Source organism: Anguilla rostrata, chromosome 16 (genome assembly GCF_018555375.3).
Source record: "Anguilla rostrata isolate EN2019 chromosome 16, ASM1855537v3, whole genome shotgun sequence".
NCBI lineage: Eukaryota > Metazoa > Chordata > Actinopteri > Anguilliformes > Anguillidae > Anguilla > Anguilla rostrata.
In genome coordinates, this window is record NC_057948.1 from 13381093 (window position 1) to 13400134 (window position 19042).

The following is a 19042-nucleotide window of genomic DNA, read 5'->3' on the forward strand; positions in this document are numbered from 1 at the left end:
TGTGGAGTGTTGAGTCCCAGTGTAAGTGTGAGGCTGTGAATGTTGCTGTGCAGCGTTGAGTTCCGGAGTGTTGCGGAGGCTGTGTTTCCTACTCTGTCAGGGTGAAAGCTCTATTCTGTTGATTAATATCAGGTTAATGACCCCAACCCCCCACAAACCAGAGCACTAGCAGAAGAATGCAAAGCATCCTAAATTGATGCAGGCCATCTCCAGCCTCATCGGCCTTATTAATGCGCAGTATACAGTGACCTGGTTCAAACCATCAGGCCTCTTGAGAAAGGCTTGTGGGGGGACAGAAGAGCAAAAGATGTACTCTGTGTGCATCTTATCAGAGTCTGCGCAGGGATCCCGTCTGGACAGAGCTTCTTTTAGAGCTCAGCAGGTTCCTGCTGTTGTCCAGCCTTCGATTTGTAAGTTTGAATCTGTCATTCCGATGATAAACTAAGACGCAGAGGGAAGATGTTAGCCGGAGGGTTCCTGCTTAATCTCCTCATGTTGTCCAAGAAAAGAGAAGACTTTATGTGGAACTGACCTCCATATGGAAGCTCTGCCTATATGTAAGAGAGGGGAAAAGGGCAAGCAAGATTCTCTCCAGTGATCTCCAGCAGCAGAACTGGCCTCTAACTGTAGCAGGGGAGCTATTCTGTTATTCTAGGAATCAATGTGTTCATAAACTCCTATTGACAGACATAATGACCATAATGAATCCTGATGAAGTAGCAGCTGGTGGTCATTAGCGCCTATATTCCTGCCTGCCCTTGGGCTCCAGTGAAGTGAAACGTTTGAAATGAAAGGTTCCAGCCCATACTCAGCATAGTGAGGTTTTATACCCAAGCGCAAAGCTTTCTTTAGCTCTCTAGGCAGTGATCTAGCCGGCCAGTCAGAGAGGGAGAGAGCCGGAACAGACAAAACCGCAAACAGAGAGCGGGCGCTCAGAACTTCAGCACCCTGTTATTTCCTGATATTTTTTATTTTCATATTTTGGGTGTGTAGGTCACAGCTACAAAAGGAAAAATGACTCATCATAGGCCATGTGCCAGATTCAAGGATTCAAAACAAGGCCTTTGGGACGAGGATCGAGCACGTTGACGGAGGGACGGAGATACAGGATGAGAGTCATAGTGACTGAACTGTTGCCCTCAAACTGCTCCATTAGATTGTGCAGTTTACAGTGTTAGTCATTCGCCGTCTTTATGGCTGTACCCACTGTTAGCCCTTTGTATGACTGTGCACTGGAGCAGGCGGTGAGTTCTGGTTTAAAGCTGATTTTCACACCCGCCTTTGTACCTAATGAGTTTGACAGTTTGGGGAAGTACATATCGTCTCGCCTCCAGATCTGAACTGGTGACCTGAGAGATTTGTTGTGTTCTCAGTGTTTAATCAAGGCCGAAAAAATGAATGTTCACTCAGTAACATGCTCCAAATGACATTAATTTCCATGAAGCTCAGACAAAAGGCAACTTTTCATCCCTGATGGATTTCCAGTTTGAAATATAAGAAGTGCCCACTCAATTTTTTAAATGCAATTACGGAATATGTAGCCTACCTGATCTCCCTGATATAGTTGTAACTAGGTTATTTAACAATGTCACCAAAACATTAAATAAAAAATGTAAACATTTAAGTTATACATTTATAGTGCAATTTTATCAATTTGCATCAGTTTTCTGTTAATACAGGCGCATATATGGTTTTGTGTGGATGTGTACCCTGTGTTTAAATGGGTTATCTGCTTTATGCAAAGATCTGAGTCTTTCTCCAGTCTGATGCGGTTTGCTTTTACTGCACCATGTCTGGGTTTGCTGGAGTGTGCACACTGAGGTGGGGAAGGCCTGTTGTTTCTTACAAATTGCTTTGGGTGAATGGGGACGTCTTGAGTCTGGAGTCTGGTGGCTTATTAATGGCAGTACACATGGGGTCGCGTTACCTGAGACCTCGCCAACGGAATCCCAGTGTAACTGAAATCATAGGTGCGCCCGACAGTGTGTGGTTTATTCCACTGACACTGGAATGTTGGTGTTGCGATTGTTTGCAGTTCTGCCCGTGACACGTACAGCCTGGCTGACCAAACGAGCAGGCTTTTTCATTCAGCATGCAGCGGTGGGCCTGAAGGAAACATTCCAATGGAAATGCCCCTCCTGCAGGCCCATTGTCTGGAGAGTGGATAATTCCACCAACAGACAAGCGTCACTTACTCAATGGGTCATTCACGTCCGGATTTCAACGTCAGAAACTGGGGCTTCTTGTTTGTTTTGGAGCGGCTGACTGGTGTTTCAAACTCTAAGTCCTTTCGCTCCTTCAGCCAAACAGGGATTCAATTCAGCATTTCCTTCCAGCCAGGTTAATCAGCCCATTCTTCGCCCGCTTTTATTTTATTAATCATTGAGGTGCTTTGTTTCTTCAGGTAAAAGCAGCCAGATGAAGGTCGTGCGGGTTTGTAATCAAGGAAATTGTGCAGTTCCTCAGCATCCTGTTCCCCAGTGGAAGCACCTGCCTGCAGACCATTATCACTGTGGCCACTAGGGGGTGCCAGGAACCTCACTTGAACTTTGATTGCTTGAAGGTTTAACTCCACATGAGGCATTTGACTTTTTTCACCTGATAAAAAGCACAACCTTTCCTTCTAGTAAACAAAGACTTGCATTTTTAAATCTATATTTTAATTTGAATTTCGGTTGAAATATTTGGTTATTTTTATTTTTAAAAGTTGTATTTACTGTACTTTTGTGGGGATCTCTGCTCTTGTCTGGTTATGAAGAACCTATTGCTCAATCAGCATTCAGCGGCTTCCTCTCTGAAAATAGACCGGTATACATATGATATGATATTGAGGAGACCTTTAAATGTGAGGTGTAATTTTAGAAAAGAACAATAGTGTACAGCTACTGGCAAGGGGAAGTTTAATGTCCTGAAGCAGCATTACTTTAATGCTAAGCTTGCATATGCTGAAAATGCAAATACATGTTATATGATATATAGTCATTTAATCAGTCTTATTTACGCTTATTGCATGATTAAATCTATGTATGTCTTTAGCATGTTAACTTGTTAGCGCGTGCCTCCAAATTTATTGATTGTTGTGTAACCGCAACCATCCTGTCAGTCTGCTGTTTAACTTATCAGAGTTTAATTCCTTTGAACACAGGATTTTATTTGAACTCCAGTTTTACGGTAGTTAGTAGTTGCAAATGTGAATCCTTTTCAGAGTAGTGGAATTCTGTGAAAAACAGCACATTTGAGTGTGCCCAACATGTAATCCCAACATCCTTTCCTGAATAAAGGGATTTTGGGAGAACAAAAGAAAAAACTTCCGAACATGTTTTTCACCTTAAAATGCAACCAAATAGGGTTGTTGAAACTTCTCCAGATGTCTTTGTCATGAGATTATCCCCCCCTTTTTTATTATTTAAAAAAAATAATGTTTTCCTGATATGTATCACGCACGGTTTAGATGTGGAATAATACAGCGCTGATTGTGTCTAAAGTCTGTTCCTGAAAATAAACAATAAATGAAGGTTTCCTGTTCCACACATTACATGACCAAGCCCATATCCTGGCCATAGTAAAGCTACAGGTCAACACTTTCTATGGAAATGCATGCGTGGGTTGATTGGAGAACTCATTGGAATTAGATTTGTGATGTCAGAGTTGGAGTTGGTGAGCTTGTAGGTATGTCACTGTGACTTGGAGCAGAATGGGCATTTGTGGGTTCTGTGTTGTTGATGTGTTTGGTGATGGTTGAAGTATTGATTTTGTTTTTGACTGTGCTGTATCACAGAGTACAGAATTATAGTGGTTTGGACAAAAGTGGTGAATTTGCAGTGTTTTTTTTTTAATGCCCTCAGGCTAAAAGCTCAGAATAGATTAAAGCTGTGTGGGAGGAAGAACTTTCCAGATACAAATAGCCTCTGCTATAGTATTGGTAAATTATTGATGTACAGTACCATGCCGGAATTTCATTTGAAGGAAGGCATAGAAGGTATTACATTGAGTATTTCACTGTATAGAATATAAATGGCCAATATGTGTTGCACAAAATCATGGCAATTCTGCACTTATGCTATTTGCCTAATAAAGTAGGCAAGTTGAAATATGTTGTTATACTGGAGAAATGTGTTGTGAAACTAGTTTGCAGTTTGCATTTGTGCTATAATGTAAAACAAGATGGTATGGGGGTGCAGGTGAGTTTAGGATGGGGGTGCAGGTGGGTTAGGATGGGGTGCAGGTAGTTTAGGATGGGGGTGCAGGTGGTTTAGGATGGGGGTGCAGGTGAGTTAGGATGGGGGTGCAGGTGGATTAAGATGGGGTGCAGGTGAGATTAGGATGGGGGTGCAGGTGAGATTTAGGGTGGGGTGCAGGTGGTTTAGGATGGGGGTGCAGGTGAGATTAGGATGGCGGTGCAGGTCAGTTTAGGATGGGGGTGCAGGTGAGTTTAGGATGGGGGTACAGGTGAAATTAGGATGGGGGTGCAGGTGAAATTAGGATGGGGGTGAGTGAGTTAGGATGGGGTGCAGGTGAGTTTAGGATGGGGGTGCAGGTGAGTTTGGATGGGGGTGCTAGGTGAGTTTAGGATGGGGTGCAGGTGAGTTTAGGATGGGGGTGCAGGTGAGATTGGATGGGGTGCAGGTGAGTTTAGGATGGGGTGCAGGTGAGTTTAGATGGGGTCAGGTGAAATTAGGATGTGGGTGAGGTGATAGTGAGACGTGAGGAGTGGTGTTGGTGAGCTTAGGATGGGGGTGCAGGTGAGTTTAGGATGGGGGTGGTGGTGAGTTTAGGATGGGGGTGCAGGTGAGCTTAGGATGGGGTTGCAGGTGAGTTTCGGATGAGGGTGCAGGTGAGCTTAGGATGGGGTTGCAGGTGAGTTTCGGATGAGGGTGCAGGTGAGCTTCGGATGGGCGTGCAGGTGAGTTTAGGATGGGGGTGAATGTGACTTTAGGATGGGGATGAAGGTGAGTTTTAGATGTCTGTGGTCCTGCTCAGGGACATGCTGTATGTGTGTTTATGCTGATCAGTGAGACGCGGTGAGGAAGTGCCCCGTTTCCTCCTGTTCTGAGAATAGAGCCTCAGGACGGTGCTCCGCACCTGTGGGCTGCCCCTCGGCCCTGTTACCTTTCACCCTGATAAACTTTCCCCCCGACAGCTACCCACGGGGGGCCTCGGACCCCCACCCCCTTTCTTTAAACTCATTGTCTGGCTTTCCTGGAAGACAGAAGTTGGAGATGGAGACAGCGATAGAGATCATTTGGGGATATGCTGCTTTCCTTGTCCAGTTTGTGATTCACTAGCCTGCACTGTTCAGCCTGTGATTCGCTAGCCGGCTCTATGCTCTATGCTGGGGCACAGCTAATTGTCATTTCAGGAAGGAGGGTGCTGAACTTGCCCATGCTCCTCCCCTTTCCTGTTTCTGCCCCCTGCCTCATCAGCCACTACTACACACTGCATTATAATGTGTGTGAAATGATGCCAAGAGGAAACCACGAGGGAAACATCTGGGCCAATCAGCAACATCGTTAAACTTACAGAACTGATTTATATGAATTTCAAGATAACAATTACAGATCAGGGTTATGCAACGGCTTTGACGTCTTATTTTTTGGGGGGGGTCTTTGATGTTTTTGTTCTTATAAACTCATTAATTCTGTGTAAATGGCATGCCACAGCTGGGCATGTGACACGTGGCTTTCTTCAAGTCCTGCTGTCTGCGTTTGAACTGCAGCATGAAGAAGCTGCAGTGTCCCAGCCCTGTTTGTTTAAAGCCAACCAAGACGAAGAGATGCCTGCTGAACACAAGGCCCTCAGTGGTGTAGAAGATGTTGAGGTGGGCCTAAGCTGAGCAGTGCTGTAATCAGTGCTCAGGGAGACTGAGCTCAGCAGTGCAGCTGTAGGCACCTCCCTCGTGTTTTCCATACTTTTGCTTACATTTGCCTTCTGATTGAGCAGTCATTCGCCGCTCTCCTCGTTGGGCAGTGTTGTGTATTCCTTGTCAATATGTATGCATTGCCCACACATTTGTAATGTACATTTTAGCAGCACAATAGCATAATTCTGCTCTGTGTGCCTCAGAGCATGGCCTAGGTGATGTTCTCTGATGCCCCAACCCCCTCCTCTATCTGCACTGGACCATTGCACCTGCCCCTCTTTCTATGCATTGGAGCATTCTGTTCATGGCATACATCCCATTGTGTGCACACAAATACAGAGCCCTCAGGTGACAGCACAGTTCCCTATTTCATTCCAGTGGGGAGCATCTAAGTTAATGCAGGCTGGATGGTGTACTTAGCACCCTGCATCACATGACTACCGGGTGGCAGTGTGGTGGGGCTGCAATGTGGGCCTAGGCTCTGTTACCCTGACAGCACAAATGCTAGAGCTGCCGGGCATTCCGTTGTCACTTGACTGCAACCTAATATCAAACCGACGGACTCCTCACAGCGATCCTCTGTGTGTGTGTGTGTGTGTGCGTGCATGTATGTGTTCGTGTGCGAGTGCGTGTGTGTGTGTGCATGGGGTTGTGAGAGAGAGAGAATATGAATATCCCTACATGGGCCTGTCCAACATGGATGACTATATCTGGGAACCAAAATGAAGGCTGATTGGACTCAAACAGCATGCTTTCTGGCCTATTTTTTAAACAGTTTTTCCACACTATATTAGTGGGTTTGTGTTGTGTAACCACACTTAAAACCTGTGTTCCCAAAAGCCCTTCAAGCAAATTTCTTACTGTGGATGTGGGCAACTATTTCTGATTAAGAACAGCAAACCATCTGTGGAGACTCATGGTTTTCTTATTTGGCTTAACATGTCCTGTTCTGTTCTTAAACTACAGTTCTCTTCCTCTGAACTCATGACTCATGCCCTACTGAGTGGTCATATATAGCCAGACAGTGCCTTCAGAGTTATGTAAGAGACTTTACCCTGGCTGACTGGAGGATGAAGAGTGAATGGACTTTCATGTGAATGATCTGTGAAGCTAGAAGGATAAGCAGTCTGTAATGTTAGTGGCATGGGTGACCTGTGACCTCTTTAGTCTTGGAGCTGTCAAGGGTACATTAAGGTAAGGGTAACATTGATTCCAGACATGCCGTGTTTCAGTGAATGGCCAGCGAAATGATTGTTGTTGTCTGATCAGTTCTGAGAACAGTACTCACTTATTTGGTGACATAGACCAAATAATTTCAAGTTTCTTTGGTGTTTAGATCCTTATATAAATTACTAGAGACATCATAGAGACCCTTCTCTATTTCATGTATTAGCCTCTCTTCGTCCATGTTCATAATATCACTTGACCATGAACAGAAGTTCTTCCACCAATAGCAGCACTTTAGAGGCGGGGTACACCAGCGAAATGTCATTGAAATGGTTGCATCATTCAGTCTTTTGCTCAGTTGCATTGGATTTGGTGTTCCTGATTGCAGTGTCTCTGACTGCAGTGTGTCACTGCAGTGTGCGTCTCTGACTGTAATGTCTGTCTCTGACTGTAGTGTGTGTGTCTGGCTGTAATGTGTGTCTCTTTGCAGTTCTGCCAGCCTGGAGGGTGGAAGCTATCTCGAGAGAGGAAGCAGCCCTCCTTCTTCACCGTGGTGCTGACCGACATCGACTCTGACCGCCACTACTGCTCCTGCCTCACCTTTTATGAAGCAGAGATCAACCTGCAGGTACGCTCCCTTCCAAAAATCAGCCTGCAGGTACGCTCCCTTCCAAAAATCAGCCTGCAGGTATGCACCCCAAAATCCTGCAGTAGCTCCTTCAAAATCAGCCTGCAGGTACGCTCCCTTCCAAAAATCAGCCTGCAGGTACGCTCCCTTCCAAAAATCAGCCTGCAGGTATGCTCCCTTCCAAAAATCAGCCTGCAGGTATGCTCCCTTCCAAAAATCAGCCTGCAGGTACGCTCCCTTCCAAAAATCTACCTGCAGGTACGCTCCCTTCCAAAAATCAGCCTGCAGGTATGCACCCCTCCAAAAATCAGCCTGCAGGTACGCACCCCTCCAAAAATCAACCTGCAGGTACGCACCCTTCCAAAAATCAGCCTGCAGGTACGCACCCCTCCAAAAATCAGCCTGCAGGTACGCACCCCTCCAAAAATCAACCTGCAGGTACGCACCCTTCCAAAAATCAGCCTGCAGGTACGCACCCCTCCAAAAATCAGCCTGCAGGTACGCACCCTGATCACTGATGTTCTTACAAAAAGTTCTCAATGGGATCTTAACGGGTGAAGAAATTCCATGGGGATGCTGGGTACCTCATCCGGTCAAAGCGTCCTTCTCATTCTGCCACATGGATGAGCCCCGTGGTCTGGGATCGAATACCGGGCATGCCTGTGCCCGCTGTGGCTGGTAACCCCACAGGGCGCCATGTAATTGCTGGTTGCTTTGTCGAGGGTTATGGAGGGTTCACTAGGCAGGGTTCAATGCATCATCATTGTTCACTAGCGACCCCAGCTGGTGGATGGAGCACCCGCAGGTCCCCTTGTTGAGCTGCACGTAAAGTGTCTTCCTCCAATGTAGTGTGATAAGTGGCGCTTGGGCACTGCATGCTTCGGAGGAGAGCACGTCCTTTTCTGTGCTCTCTGAAATCTCTTTATAAATTAATAATTAATTCCAGAAGAACTCTTTGATTTCATTTGCCTCATTTATTACAACTTTTTTTAAGCCCTTCCTTATGTGAGTGTTCTGTTTTGTTTTCATTCCTGTTTTTGTTCGTTACTTTTTTGTTTTTGGAACTATTTTTTGTTTTTATGTTAAGTGTGCCACGTGCGCTAAGTGTTCCCACCTTAAGCATGAAGTTAACAGCATTCCAGATCAGAGCTTGGAATGCTTTTGGAGCACTTTGTGGTTAGAAACAAGATTGTCCTTGTGGACAAATATTTAGTTGCTCCAGCATGCTGGCTGCACAAACAGGCTCGGCTGAAATGTTTTATCAGTATTTTTGTGCATTTTGAGAACAAAAGCGTTTGTTTAGAATGTGATGGTTAAACGGATGCCCAGGGACACGCAAACACATACACACACATACACACACCCTTTACAGATCATCTCAGCTCCTTAGGCCAATTTTATAATTTTGAAATTTGAAACATTTTACTTTTCTGAATTGCAGTTGTCCGTTATGCTGCTGTAGTGACAGGCTAGTAGCCCTGCAGCTGAGCCTCCCACACTTCTGCAGCGCACTTCCCCTACAGGCCATGCAGTGTACTGCAGGGATGGGGTGGGGGGGGGGTGACTCTCTGACCGCATGTGGACGCCTGTGCCTGGGTGGAGCTCAGGCAGCAGTAATCTGAGGGTCTCTACCCCTGGCAAGGCAAAGCAGAGCCCCCTGCTCTAGTCTTCGGTTCAACGGAATATCCCAGACTCAAACCTGTGACCTCACGGCCCAGCCTGTGCTCATAGTCAGCATTTTACTGTATGCAGTCAGACACTCAGGAGCCTAAATACATGTGAATATCTTAAGAATTTCTGAAACTCCAGTGTGACTCATAAGAAGTGCTTATTGTGCTCTGCCCTTTGTTCCCCTTAGATTTTGTGGAATATTACTGGGTACTCTTCCACCAGCGACAGGTCCCATTATTTAGAATAGTTGTGTGGTTTCTGGCAGTAAGATGTATTTAATGACACAATGCATTTCATTGTGGTGAGTCACAGTCCCCCCAGCAGCGTGATAACAGGGCTGTTTTCAGTTAACCCTGGAATGTAAACAAGTTTACAGTACTTTATGGTTTGAGAGCATCTGAAACTCACCAGTGACATTAAACATCCTTCTTAATGGAACGCAAACTAATGGTGGCTGTGTTTTCCGAAGCTCATTTAGGATGCCAGTCACCGCACAGCCATGTCGCTAGGCTGCTGAGCTGTACTCATGTGGCAGAGGGCCCCTGGATTTGAACAAACAGAGCAGCAGATGCTCTGATGCGTTACCATGGTGTCTGGTAGCATCTGCAGCACCAGCCCTGTCCCATCTATTTCAGTGGTGCTGGTCTCTGTGTCTCAAAGTCTCAGTCTCTCAATGCTCCTAGTCTCAGTGTCTCCATGCTGCTGTTCTCAGTGTCTCAGTGCTGCTGGTCTTAGTGTCTCAGTGCTGCTGGACTCAGAGTATCAGTGCTGCTGGTTTCAGTGTCTCAGAGTCTTAGTGCTGCTGGTTTAGGTGTCAGTGCTGCTGGTCTCAGTGCTGCTGGACTCACTGTCTCAGAGTCTCAGTGCTGCTGGTTTCAGTGTCTCCGAGTCTCAGTGCTGCTGGTCTCCATGTCTCAGAGTCTCAGTGCTGCTGGTTTAAGTGTCTCAGAGTCTCAGTGCTGCTGGTTTAAGTGTCTCAGAGTGTCAGTGCTGCTGGTCTCCGTGTGTCAGAGTCTCAGTGCTGTTGGCTACTTCCTCTGTCTTCCTATCCCTGCTCTTCGCCCCTCTGTAAAATTTGGTTAGCCGTTATGTTCTATTATAATCTTGTCACAGCAAGCACAGACTTCTGAGGGGACCAGCTGGTCTATTTTTGTTAGAATTCAATCTCTGACACAGTTTTGCAGGAAATTCAATAATAAGAAAAAATTTAAAAATGTGTTTTGCTAAACATGAATTAACGTTTTGAAACATTCAGCTCTACACACTTGACTGGTGTCAAAGGTCAGCCTTGAGGTTACAATAACATCCCCAACCAGCCAGAGATCACTCTCTGACCACTTAACAAAAGAAATGAGGTTCACTTCTGGAATTTAATATGGCAACACTTTTCACATTCTGCTCATAGACTGGCGCCACACATAATTTGTAATCTGTCTTGATTTTTCCCCCCTACCTACAGTATTGCCTCTAGTAATATGTCACATTCCAGTTACCCATAGTGATTATGCATAATAATAAATAGAATAGAATGGAAATACTGTATAACAATCACTGTTTAAAGGAAACAGTTAGTTGAAGGTGAAATAATAAATCTCTCTATGGGTTTTAAAGAATAACTTATCCATTTTAGAATGTGTACCAGAATTGCAAAAATAAAATGCTTACTCGCTGTGAAAGTGCGTATGTACCAATGCAACGCAGAATGTGGAAGCTCTTAAGAATTTTCCAGAACACTTCCAGAAGGTTTCATGTGCTCAAGTGAAACTTGATAATTGCAGTGACGCTTCCCTGGGCACTGTTACATGTGTTGTCTCCTGTCTCAATGCTTTCCTCATGTAAGACAGTATATTTTCAGACATAATCGAGGAGAATGAAGGCGCCATCACATCACGTCACAACGCTGGGCATCACTCCCCTTCGCTTCCCCTTTGTTGTGGCTTTTGTTGTGGTTTTCTTTCTTTAAAAGTGAAAGCAGTCACGGTCAGCAGTAATCTGCATAGCTGGATCTGATCACTTGAATTCTTCTGAATTACACATGATTAAGGAGTGATTTACAGGAGATATCTATGATTTATGCGTATACTTCCCCCACTGGCAGGGCTCTTCTGGGAAATGGTCAGAAATTAACCCCATTCCTACTTATTTATCTGCCCTTCATTTTCTGATGGGAAGAGTCCAGTTGAAATGGAAAATGTTTCCCACGTTTGCGAGACTTGTTTCAGATGGCCATGTGCTTGTTTATTTTGTTGTCAAGATGATGTTTTCTGAACTCAGGGCATCTGATAAGACTCCCCTCCAGAATTTTGAATATGATATCCCTAATTACCCTCATAAATCTGTGCCTGCCTAATGACGGCGCAGAGAGGGGGTTCTGCTGCACCCGTGGTAGGGCTCTTTGATGCCTCCACAAAGGGGGATTTCTGCAGAGGTTTTTTATTTGAACTCTGTGCGTCCCAGCATGGCATCTCTTGGATTTCCCAACATACTGTATGATGTAAAGATGCAAAGCGAGTATGAACAAGGCAGGAGGGGGCGCAGCCTCACGGAGGGGGGACGTGAACATGCTGGCTTAACGTCATTATGGACATTTCCAGAATTCCTTTTGATGTCTTTCTCATGCGAGACCAAGAAACTAATGGTTTATTCTGCGATGAGCGAAACTGTGCCAAACTGAGATCTGTATAAAGAAAAAGAGAAAATAAATTATTTTTATTTAAAAAAAGGAACGAAGATACAGCCTGCCCTTCTTTCATATTTTTTTATTTTATTCAGCAGGGGGGAATTGGAGTGAAAGCAGCACAGAGTAGGGATCATAGCACAGAAGGTGTCGTCATGGGGGGATCAAACCCCCAGCCTCAAGGGGGTCCCTTATATGGGTTGACATTCTGCCCCCCTATGCACTGCACCAAACGCCTTGCCTTTATTTCCTGTTTTTACCTCCGCCTAGGAGGTTATGTAGTGACATCTATCCATCCGTCTATCTGTTTGTCCGGCTGTCCATGATAGACATATCCCGAAAACTATTGGCCAGATTGCCATGAGATTTTCTGTGCACATTCATGTTGATATGAGGAAGAATCCTATTGATTATGGTAACTCCTGGCCTTTCCTCTAGTGCCGTCGTGAGACCAAACTTTCAATTTGTGATCAGCATATGTTAAAAAGTAATGGCTGGATTGCCATGAAATTTGCTGTAGACATTGATTTTCCCCATTTTGTGCCTTGGCGGAGGTCTGAACTCTGCTGAATGCATCGTTTCTAGATGTTTTGCTAGTAGTTCCACATTTCATTAGTGTTTGCAAAAGAAGTACCATGAGTAGGTTTAAATTTCCACCAGTGGGATAACAGCAGCTGGAATTTTCCAATGTTCATCTCAAGACCTCTTAAAATGTCCTACTTCTGACTAAATAAATTCATAAATATCCCATTCCTAAATAACTAAATAACTGTCCAATTCATAAATAATCCTGTATGGATTATTTAATACTGTTGACTTTTGGATGATTAGAGTTTCTGCTGAATGAAATCAAGCTGCTGTGGTGATGTCACTTACTGTTTTTGTTCAGCTTACTTTCCGTAGTTTTAAATGGGTTTGTAGGCCTAATTGTAACTGTTTTTTAGCAACTCTGTTGTGGGCTGTTAAAATTCTGGTTTCTTATTAAATTCTCAGAAATATATATTGTATATATTAATATATAAGATTATACAAGAATTTTACTGGTGTCTTTTGTTTCCTGATGTAAAATGTCTTATACTCTCACAAAGCTATTCTCCCTTCAAAAATATCACTTTAATAATAATAATAGTAATAATAATATTAATATTAATAATAGTAATATTACACTGCTGTTTCCTGGACCAATGCTTCTGTCTTTCAGGGATCAAAGAGTGTGGAGATGGATGGAGAGGAAGAGGAGGATGAAGAAGAGAGTGGATTAATTCAGCCAGCTGAAGTTTTCACTCCCAAAAGTCTTGTTCTGGTGTCGCGGCTGGATTTCCCAGAAATCTTCCGGGTATCAAAAAACTTGATTGAAAAAATTTGATTGAACCGTGAACCATTTCATAGAACTTTGTGACTGATTCAGATTGAATATGTGACTGTACTTTGTGACTGATTCAGATTGAATATGTGACTATTCTGTATGACTTGTTCTGATTGAATATGTGACTACAGTGAATGGTAACACATTAGAATGTGCTGCAGTGATAAATGCTTCGTAAATGATTAGTTCTTGCTCTTTATTTCTAAATAGTGTCCAACTATGCAAGAGGTAGCTTACTGACCTTTTTTTTCATTGAATATATTGCTCCCCTGACACTATTATTCTTTGTTCATTTATTGCATTGTACTTAGATAACCCACCTGCATTTGTTTGGTGGGTTAGGACTGCAATTCTTGGACTCTTTCACTGTAGTATAGAAATGCTGTGATTGGCATCCTGGAAAATGTAGTTCTTGGGTCATAAATCCTCCAGATAACCAGACCTTATCTTCCGAATAGGAAGAGTCACTTTCCTGTATCAGCTCAGTATGATACTGTTGGCATGGACTGATTGATCCATTATAACATTTCTGCATCTCTGAAGGAACTTAGCAGGAGCAGTGTGAGATTTGCTGGGCTGCGTAGCTCACAGCTTGGTTAATCATGGAGAATAGTAGAGCAAAGCTCTCATGGACAGATATACATTAACAGCGTTAATGGGAACCAAAGTTTAACTATTGCAATATAACACCTCAAAAGATCCATTCAGATTCTCCTTCTTTGTGTTTGGCAGTAGAGTGTTTTAAGTCTTCTTTTCCAGATTTATGAGGTTATGCACATGGAGTTGCCACGTGCTTTTCAGATTTCTTCAATAGAGTCCCAAAAGACCTGTCATTAAACTCCTAACCATGTTCCTCCTTTCACCAGTGATAAAGGCCAGAGTAATTTTAGCAGGTTTTGTTTTTGGGTTTATTTTAGTAGGGTTTCCACAGTGATTTATAGATGCTCTGTCTAGCTGTAGCCTTTCCTTGGCTCCCAAAAGTAATGCAATTCATCTGCTTAATTATGTAATCATGTAATCGATAATATATTTGCCTTAAATGTATGGAAGGTTGTGAAGCTTTTATCTGTATGCAGTGAACATGTGTGGTGTGTGTGTGTGTGTGTGTGTGCATATATCATCCTTGCATTGTATGGGGGCATATGCCATCGTTTTCGATGGTGTGGTTCTAGTGTCTGTGAATGGTGTGCTTGATGAGTGTTCCTTCTGCAGGAGTCATGTTGTGCGATGGGTGTGCGATATATGGTAGTGGTGTGTGTGAGATGGTGTGTATGTTCGGCTGGAGTTATGTGGTAGTAGTGGGTGATGGGTGTGTTTGGTGTGCAGTATGTGTGTGTGATGTGTATATGTGCTGTGTATTGTTAGTGTTCGTATGGTAGTGTGTGTTCTGTAGATTGTATCATGGTGTGTATTGTTAGTGTTTGTATGGTAGTGTGTGTTCTGTAGATTGTATCATGGTGTGTATTGTTAGTGTTTGTATGGTAGTAGTGTGTGTTCTGTAGTATGTATCATGGTGTGTATTGTTAGTGTTCGTATGGTAGTAGTGTGTGTGTTCTTCAGTTTTTATCATAGTGTGACAGATCTGTCTGCTGTGTGTCTCTCAGGGCTGCCTGGGCCTGATCTACACCGTCTACATTGACAGTCTGAGTTTCCCGCTGGAGGGTCTGGTGGCCAGCCTCTTCACGTGCCTGGTGCCACTGGCTGGGGGGTCCCAGGTGAGGCAGCATTAAAACAAACAATTCCTAAAATACCGGGGGTCTGTGAGGGGGCTCCCTGTCCGGCTGCCCACCAGAGACCGATGGAATTCCACGCCAGCCCTGCGCCAGGGTCACCTGGGGTTAATTTGACACTTGGATTTGTTACTCCAAAAACAGGACACGCCGGGCACCCATAAATCAGCACAATGACATCGCTCCTCTCCTTCTATGTTTTCCAGAATTGCCATACATTACCATCAAAACCGCTCTATAGCACAAAACTATAGTCTTGAGTCTAGTCTTGACAGGAAATGTTTCACTGGTCTCATTTTTTTCTTTTGTAATAACTGTTTAGTCATTTCTCTCTCTGTGTATAAATTCAACATATATGTACGTATGATGGAACATTTGTTTCCCTGCTGAAGCCAAGTGATATTATTTAAAAGACTGGGTTGAAGTTAAGATACAGGACATGATGAGGATATAGTGGTCACTATAGCACTGTTTTTCACCAGAATGCAGTGTAGTCTAAAGATTAGTGGAGACATCATCAAAGAGTATCCACACTGATATTTTCCCAACTGGGAGATGAGAATCTATGAAAAAAAATGCAACAAAGTGTCTGTTTTCTGAAATTTGCTTGTTTTTGCCCAGAATTTTTCCATACTTTTCGCTTATAAAAATGAGAACATTTTTACATCCTTGAAAGCCCGTACAATAATTCCATCAGAGAAAATCAAAACTTTGACTATTGTGTAATTTACTGTAGAATTGCCCAATTTCACTGTTCCAGCATTTGTTCCAGCCATACTAAGCATAATGTGCTGATCAAAGGGAATGTGAAATATAAAACTACAAAAATTAGGGTTTTCTTCATCTCACCCCCCATTATTCTTTTATCTGTCCATCAATCAGTAGATCTCTGGTCCAGCACAGTACCACAGTCTGCATCAATATATGGAGTGTGTCTGAAATGGGCAACTCTTGCTGTTTGTGTTTTCTTGCATGCAGACTGAATTTTCACAAACTGCACTTTGTACTTCCCAGAATAACAAGGAGCCGTGGTGTGCCCTGTCTGAAGGACCCCACTCAGTGTGAAGGTTAAAATAATTCCATCTGATGCCAGCTTTGTTTTGCACTGCATGCTGGGATATTTAAGTTATGTCAACATCCCAAGTGCCTTTCAGGGTGGCCTAAGTCAAAGGGCCAACTTCAAAAGCCACTTCAGTCCCGCAGTCCTACGGTCCAGTTCGTTCAAAGCCCTCTGGAGTGTATGTAATTCATTTGGTGACATTTCCCCAGATAAGGCCATCCTTATGCTCCTATTTTCAGTTGCATTCTCTTTTGCATTAAAGTAGATGGTCATATTTTGGTATGCACTATTAATTTGATTGTACAGCCCCTGTGTGGTGATCAAGCCTTTCAGTGCCCTTCACTTAAATGTAGAGAAACGTATAATAATAATAATTATTAAAAATAATGTAATTTCATAGACATCAGAAAACACACTTAGTCCAGCAAGTGTGTGTTCTGATGTCTGTGAAATTACATTATTGAATCTATGGTCCTCAAGTGATGATGACATCCTGACTAATTCCACAGAGTGAAGGACAGACCACATTTTGGGTCTCTGGCTGGGGCCTGTCACTCTGTGGGACAGTACTGTGACCTGGCCATTCTCTTTTACTCTTCCAGAAGCTGTTTTCTTTGGGAGCTGGAGACCGGCAGCTGATCCAGACCCCTCTGAACAACAATCTGCCCGTCACAGGGAAGAGTGTAGCTCTGCTCTTTCAGCAGCTTGGTAGGTGCTAATGCTTTTACACAGTATACCCAACCATCAGCGGTGCTGTACAGTATCCCCAGGCATTACCTGTGCTACACAGTAACCCCAACCATTAGCGCTATTACACAGTAACCCCACCCATTAGCAGTGCTACACAGTAACCCCACCCATTAGCGCTATTACACAGTAACCCCAACCATTAGCGCTAATACACAGTAACCCCACCCACTAGTACTGCTACAGAGTAACCCCACCCATTAGCACTGCTACACAGTAACCCCAACCATTAGCGCTGCTACACAGTAACCCCGCCTGTTAGTACTGCTACACAGTAACCCCACCCTTACTGCTGTACCTGAATCATTGCTTTGAGGTTTGCATCTCTAACATCACGTTCCACGGCTGATTTGCATTTGCAGCAAGCATGCTAATCCAGGAGGTGGAACCATTTAATGGGCTCATTCTAGAACATCAGCAAATATGTGGCTAGGATCCTTGCATAGGTTTGTTTGAGTAAGTAGCTAAGAGAAGTTCAGACAAAAACGCTTCCCATGGTTAGTGATGATCCTGGACAAGTGCAGCTCACAGATTTGTAAATCACTTTTTTTGCCACTCGAATTTGTGGACAGTTGCAGGTAAATCATATGATGCAGATTGTCTTGGCTTCTTGACTGTGTCCTGATGTTGTTCGTTGTCTATTGCACAAAGCAACACAATTCATACTGTGATAATTAGTAAAGTAGTAAAGTAATCTACAATTACAATTTTAATTGTGAGTATCTCAAATCATTCCAAACAATTATTGTAAATAGGATTTGTAAATTTTTCTATAAAATATTATGAAAGACTATGAAATTGTGTCATTTGTATTTAATCTCAATTAATTGAATTTCAATTAATTAATATTTTAGTATTTTGTGCAAGGTATCTTTGGCAAATCATTTTTTAAGTCTGTCAGCGGGAAAAGAACTGGCAAACTATTTAATCATATCATTCATAATTTGTATTAAGTTTCCACGTCCTTTTAATTTATTCACTTCAAAAGGAGCAGGAAAATGGATGCCTCAAAGCGCATGGACATAGAGCTGTAATAGTGATATAAAAATCACTCCGAAGCCAAATCTCACTGCAAGTGATTGTCTGATTTAAAACTTGGCCTAAGCTGTATAGAGAAACTTTGCAGGATTTAAGATCAAATAACGTACTTTTACTCAGATGATGTAAGAGGGTAATTAACTGTACACGTGTTCTCCCTCTGCAGCCCCTACACATTCCACTCTGCTGTTTACCCTGAGACCCTGGGCTTTCTTTCGGCCGTCTCTGAACTGTTGGCGCACACTTATTGCCTGGTGCTTTTTAGCCCTGTGGCACAGAAGAGGTTTTATACACATGCAACACTGGCTGAGCATTCTCACAGACAGATTGCCGTCCGTACAGAATTGCATCATAGAATTAAATGATAATCTGGTGGGAGTGATGGATATGTCCTGGGTGTTTTTATCTACAGATTCAGTCAATGTCAAAACCCATCCCTCTGCTTGACAGATTATTAAAATCATCTAGGGAACTCACATAGAAGCATTCACTGCTCACCCACTTAAAGTATGGAAAGCATGATACGCTCGCATTCCATGTGTACAATCTTCTGTCCAAATACTGAAATGCCACCATACTAAAACATTGTCATATTGAAGTGTTTCCAAACTTAAATTATTCCATCCTGAAGCACCTCCATACTGAACGCATCCATTCTGAAATGCCTCTGGACTGAAATGCCTCTCTGCTGAAACAGCCATGCTTAAAAGACTCCATACTGAAACATCTCCATACTGAAATGCTTCCATACTGAAACGCCTTCTTGTTGAAATGCTTCCTTGCTGAAATGCCTCTGGACTGAAATGCCTCTCTGCTGAAACAGCCATGCTTAAAAGATCCCATACTGAAACATCTCTATACTGAAATGCTTCCATACTGAAACGCCTTCTTGCTGAAATGCGTCCATACTCGCGCTTTGATTAATGATTAAGAGGCCTTTAATTTTTTGTGCTATAATTTCCAAAGTAAATAAGTGGCATGAAATAAGCGGCATTACCAGTTATTTGGTGCACAGACCTCTCTGAGCACCATAGCAACTTTAAGTATTTGATATCAAAACATGTTTGATGGGTTTGTTTGAACAGCGACACAATTCCT

At 43.3% G+C, this 19042-nt stretch overlaps 1 protein-coding gene across 2 annotated transcripts in view; it reads left to right on the plus strand.

Annotated features, from left to right (window-relative positions):
- Positions 1 to 19042, plus strand: part of LOC135242738 (myotubularin-related protein 13-like) — a 97149-nt gene that overhangs the window by 26689 nt on the left and 51418 nt on the right. For both annotated transcript variants that reach the window (XM_064313967.1, XM_064313966.1), the window contains exons 3-6: positions 7518 to 7655; positions 13205 to 13339; positions 14974 to 15084; positions 16762 to 16867. In XM_064313967.1, coding sequence (XP_064170037.1) covers positions 7518 to 7655; positions 13205 to 13339; positions 14974 to 15084; positions 16762 to 16867 — 490 coding nt within the window. The remainder of the gene's footprint in view (positions 1 to 7517; positions 7656 to 13204; positions 13340 to 14973; positions 15085 to 16761; positions 16868 to 19042) is intronic.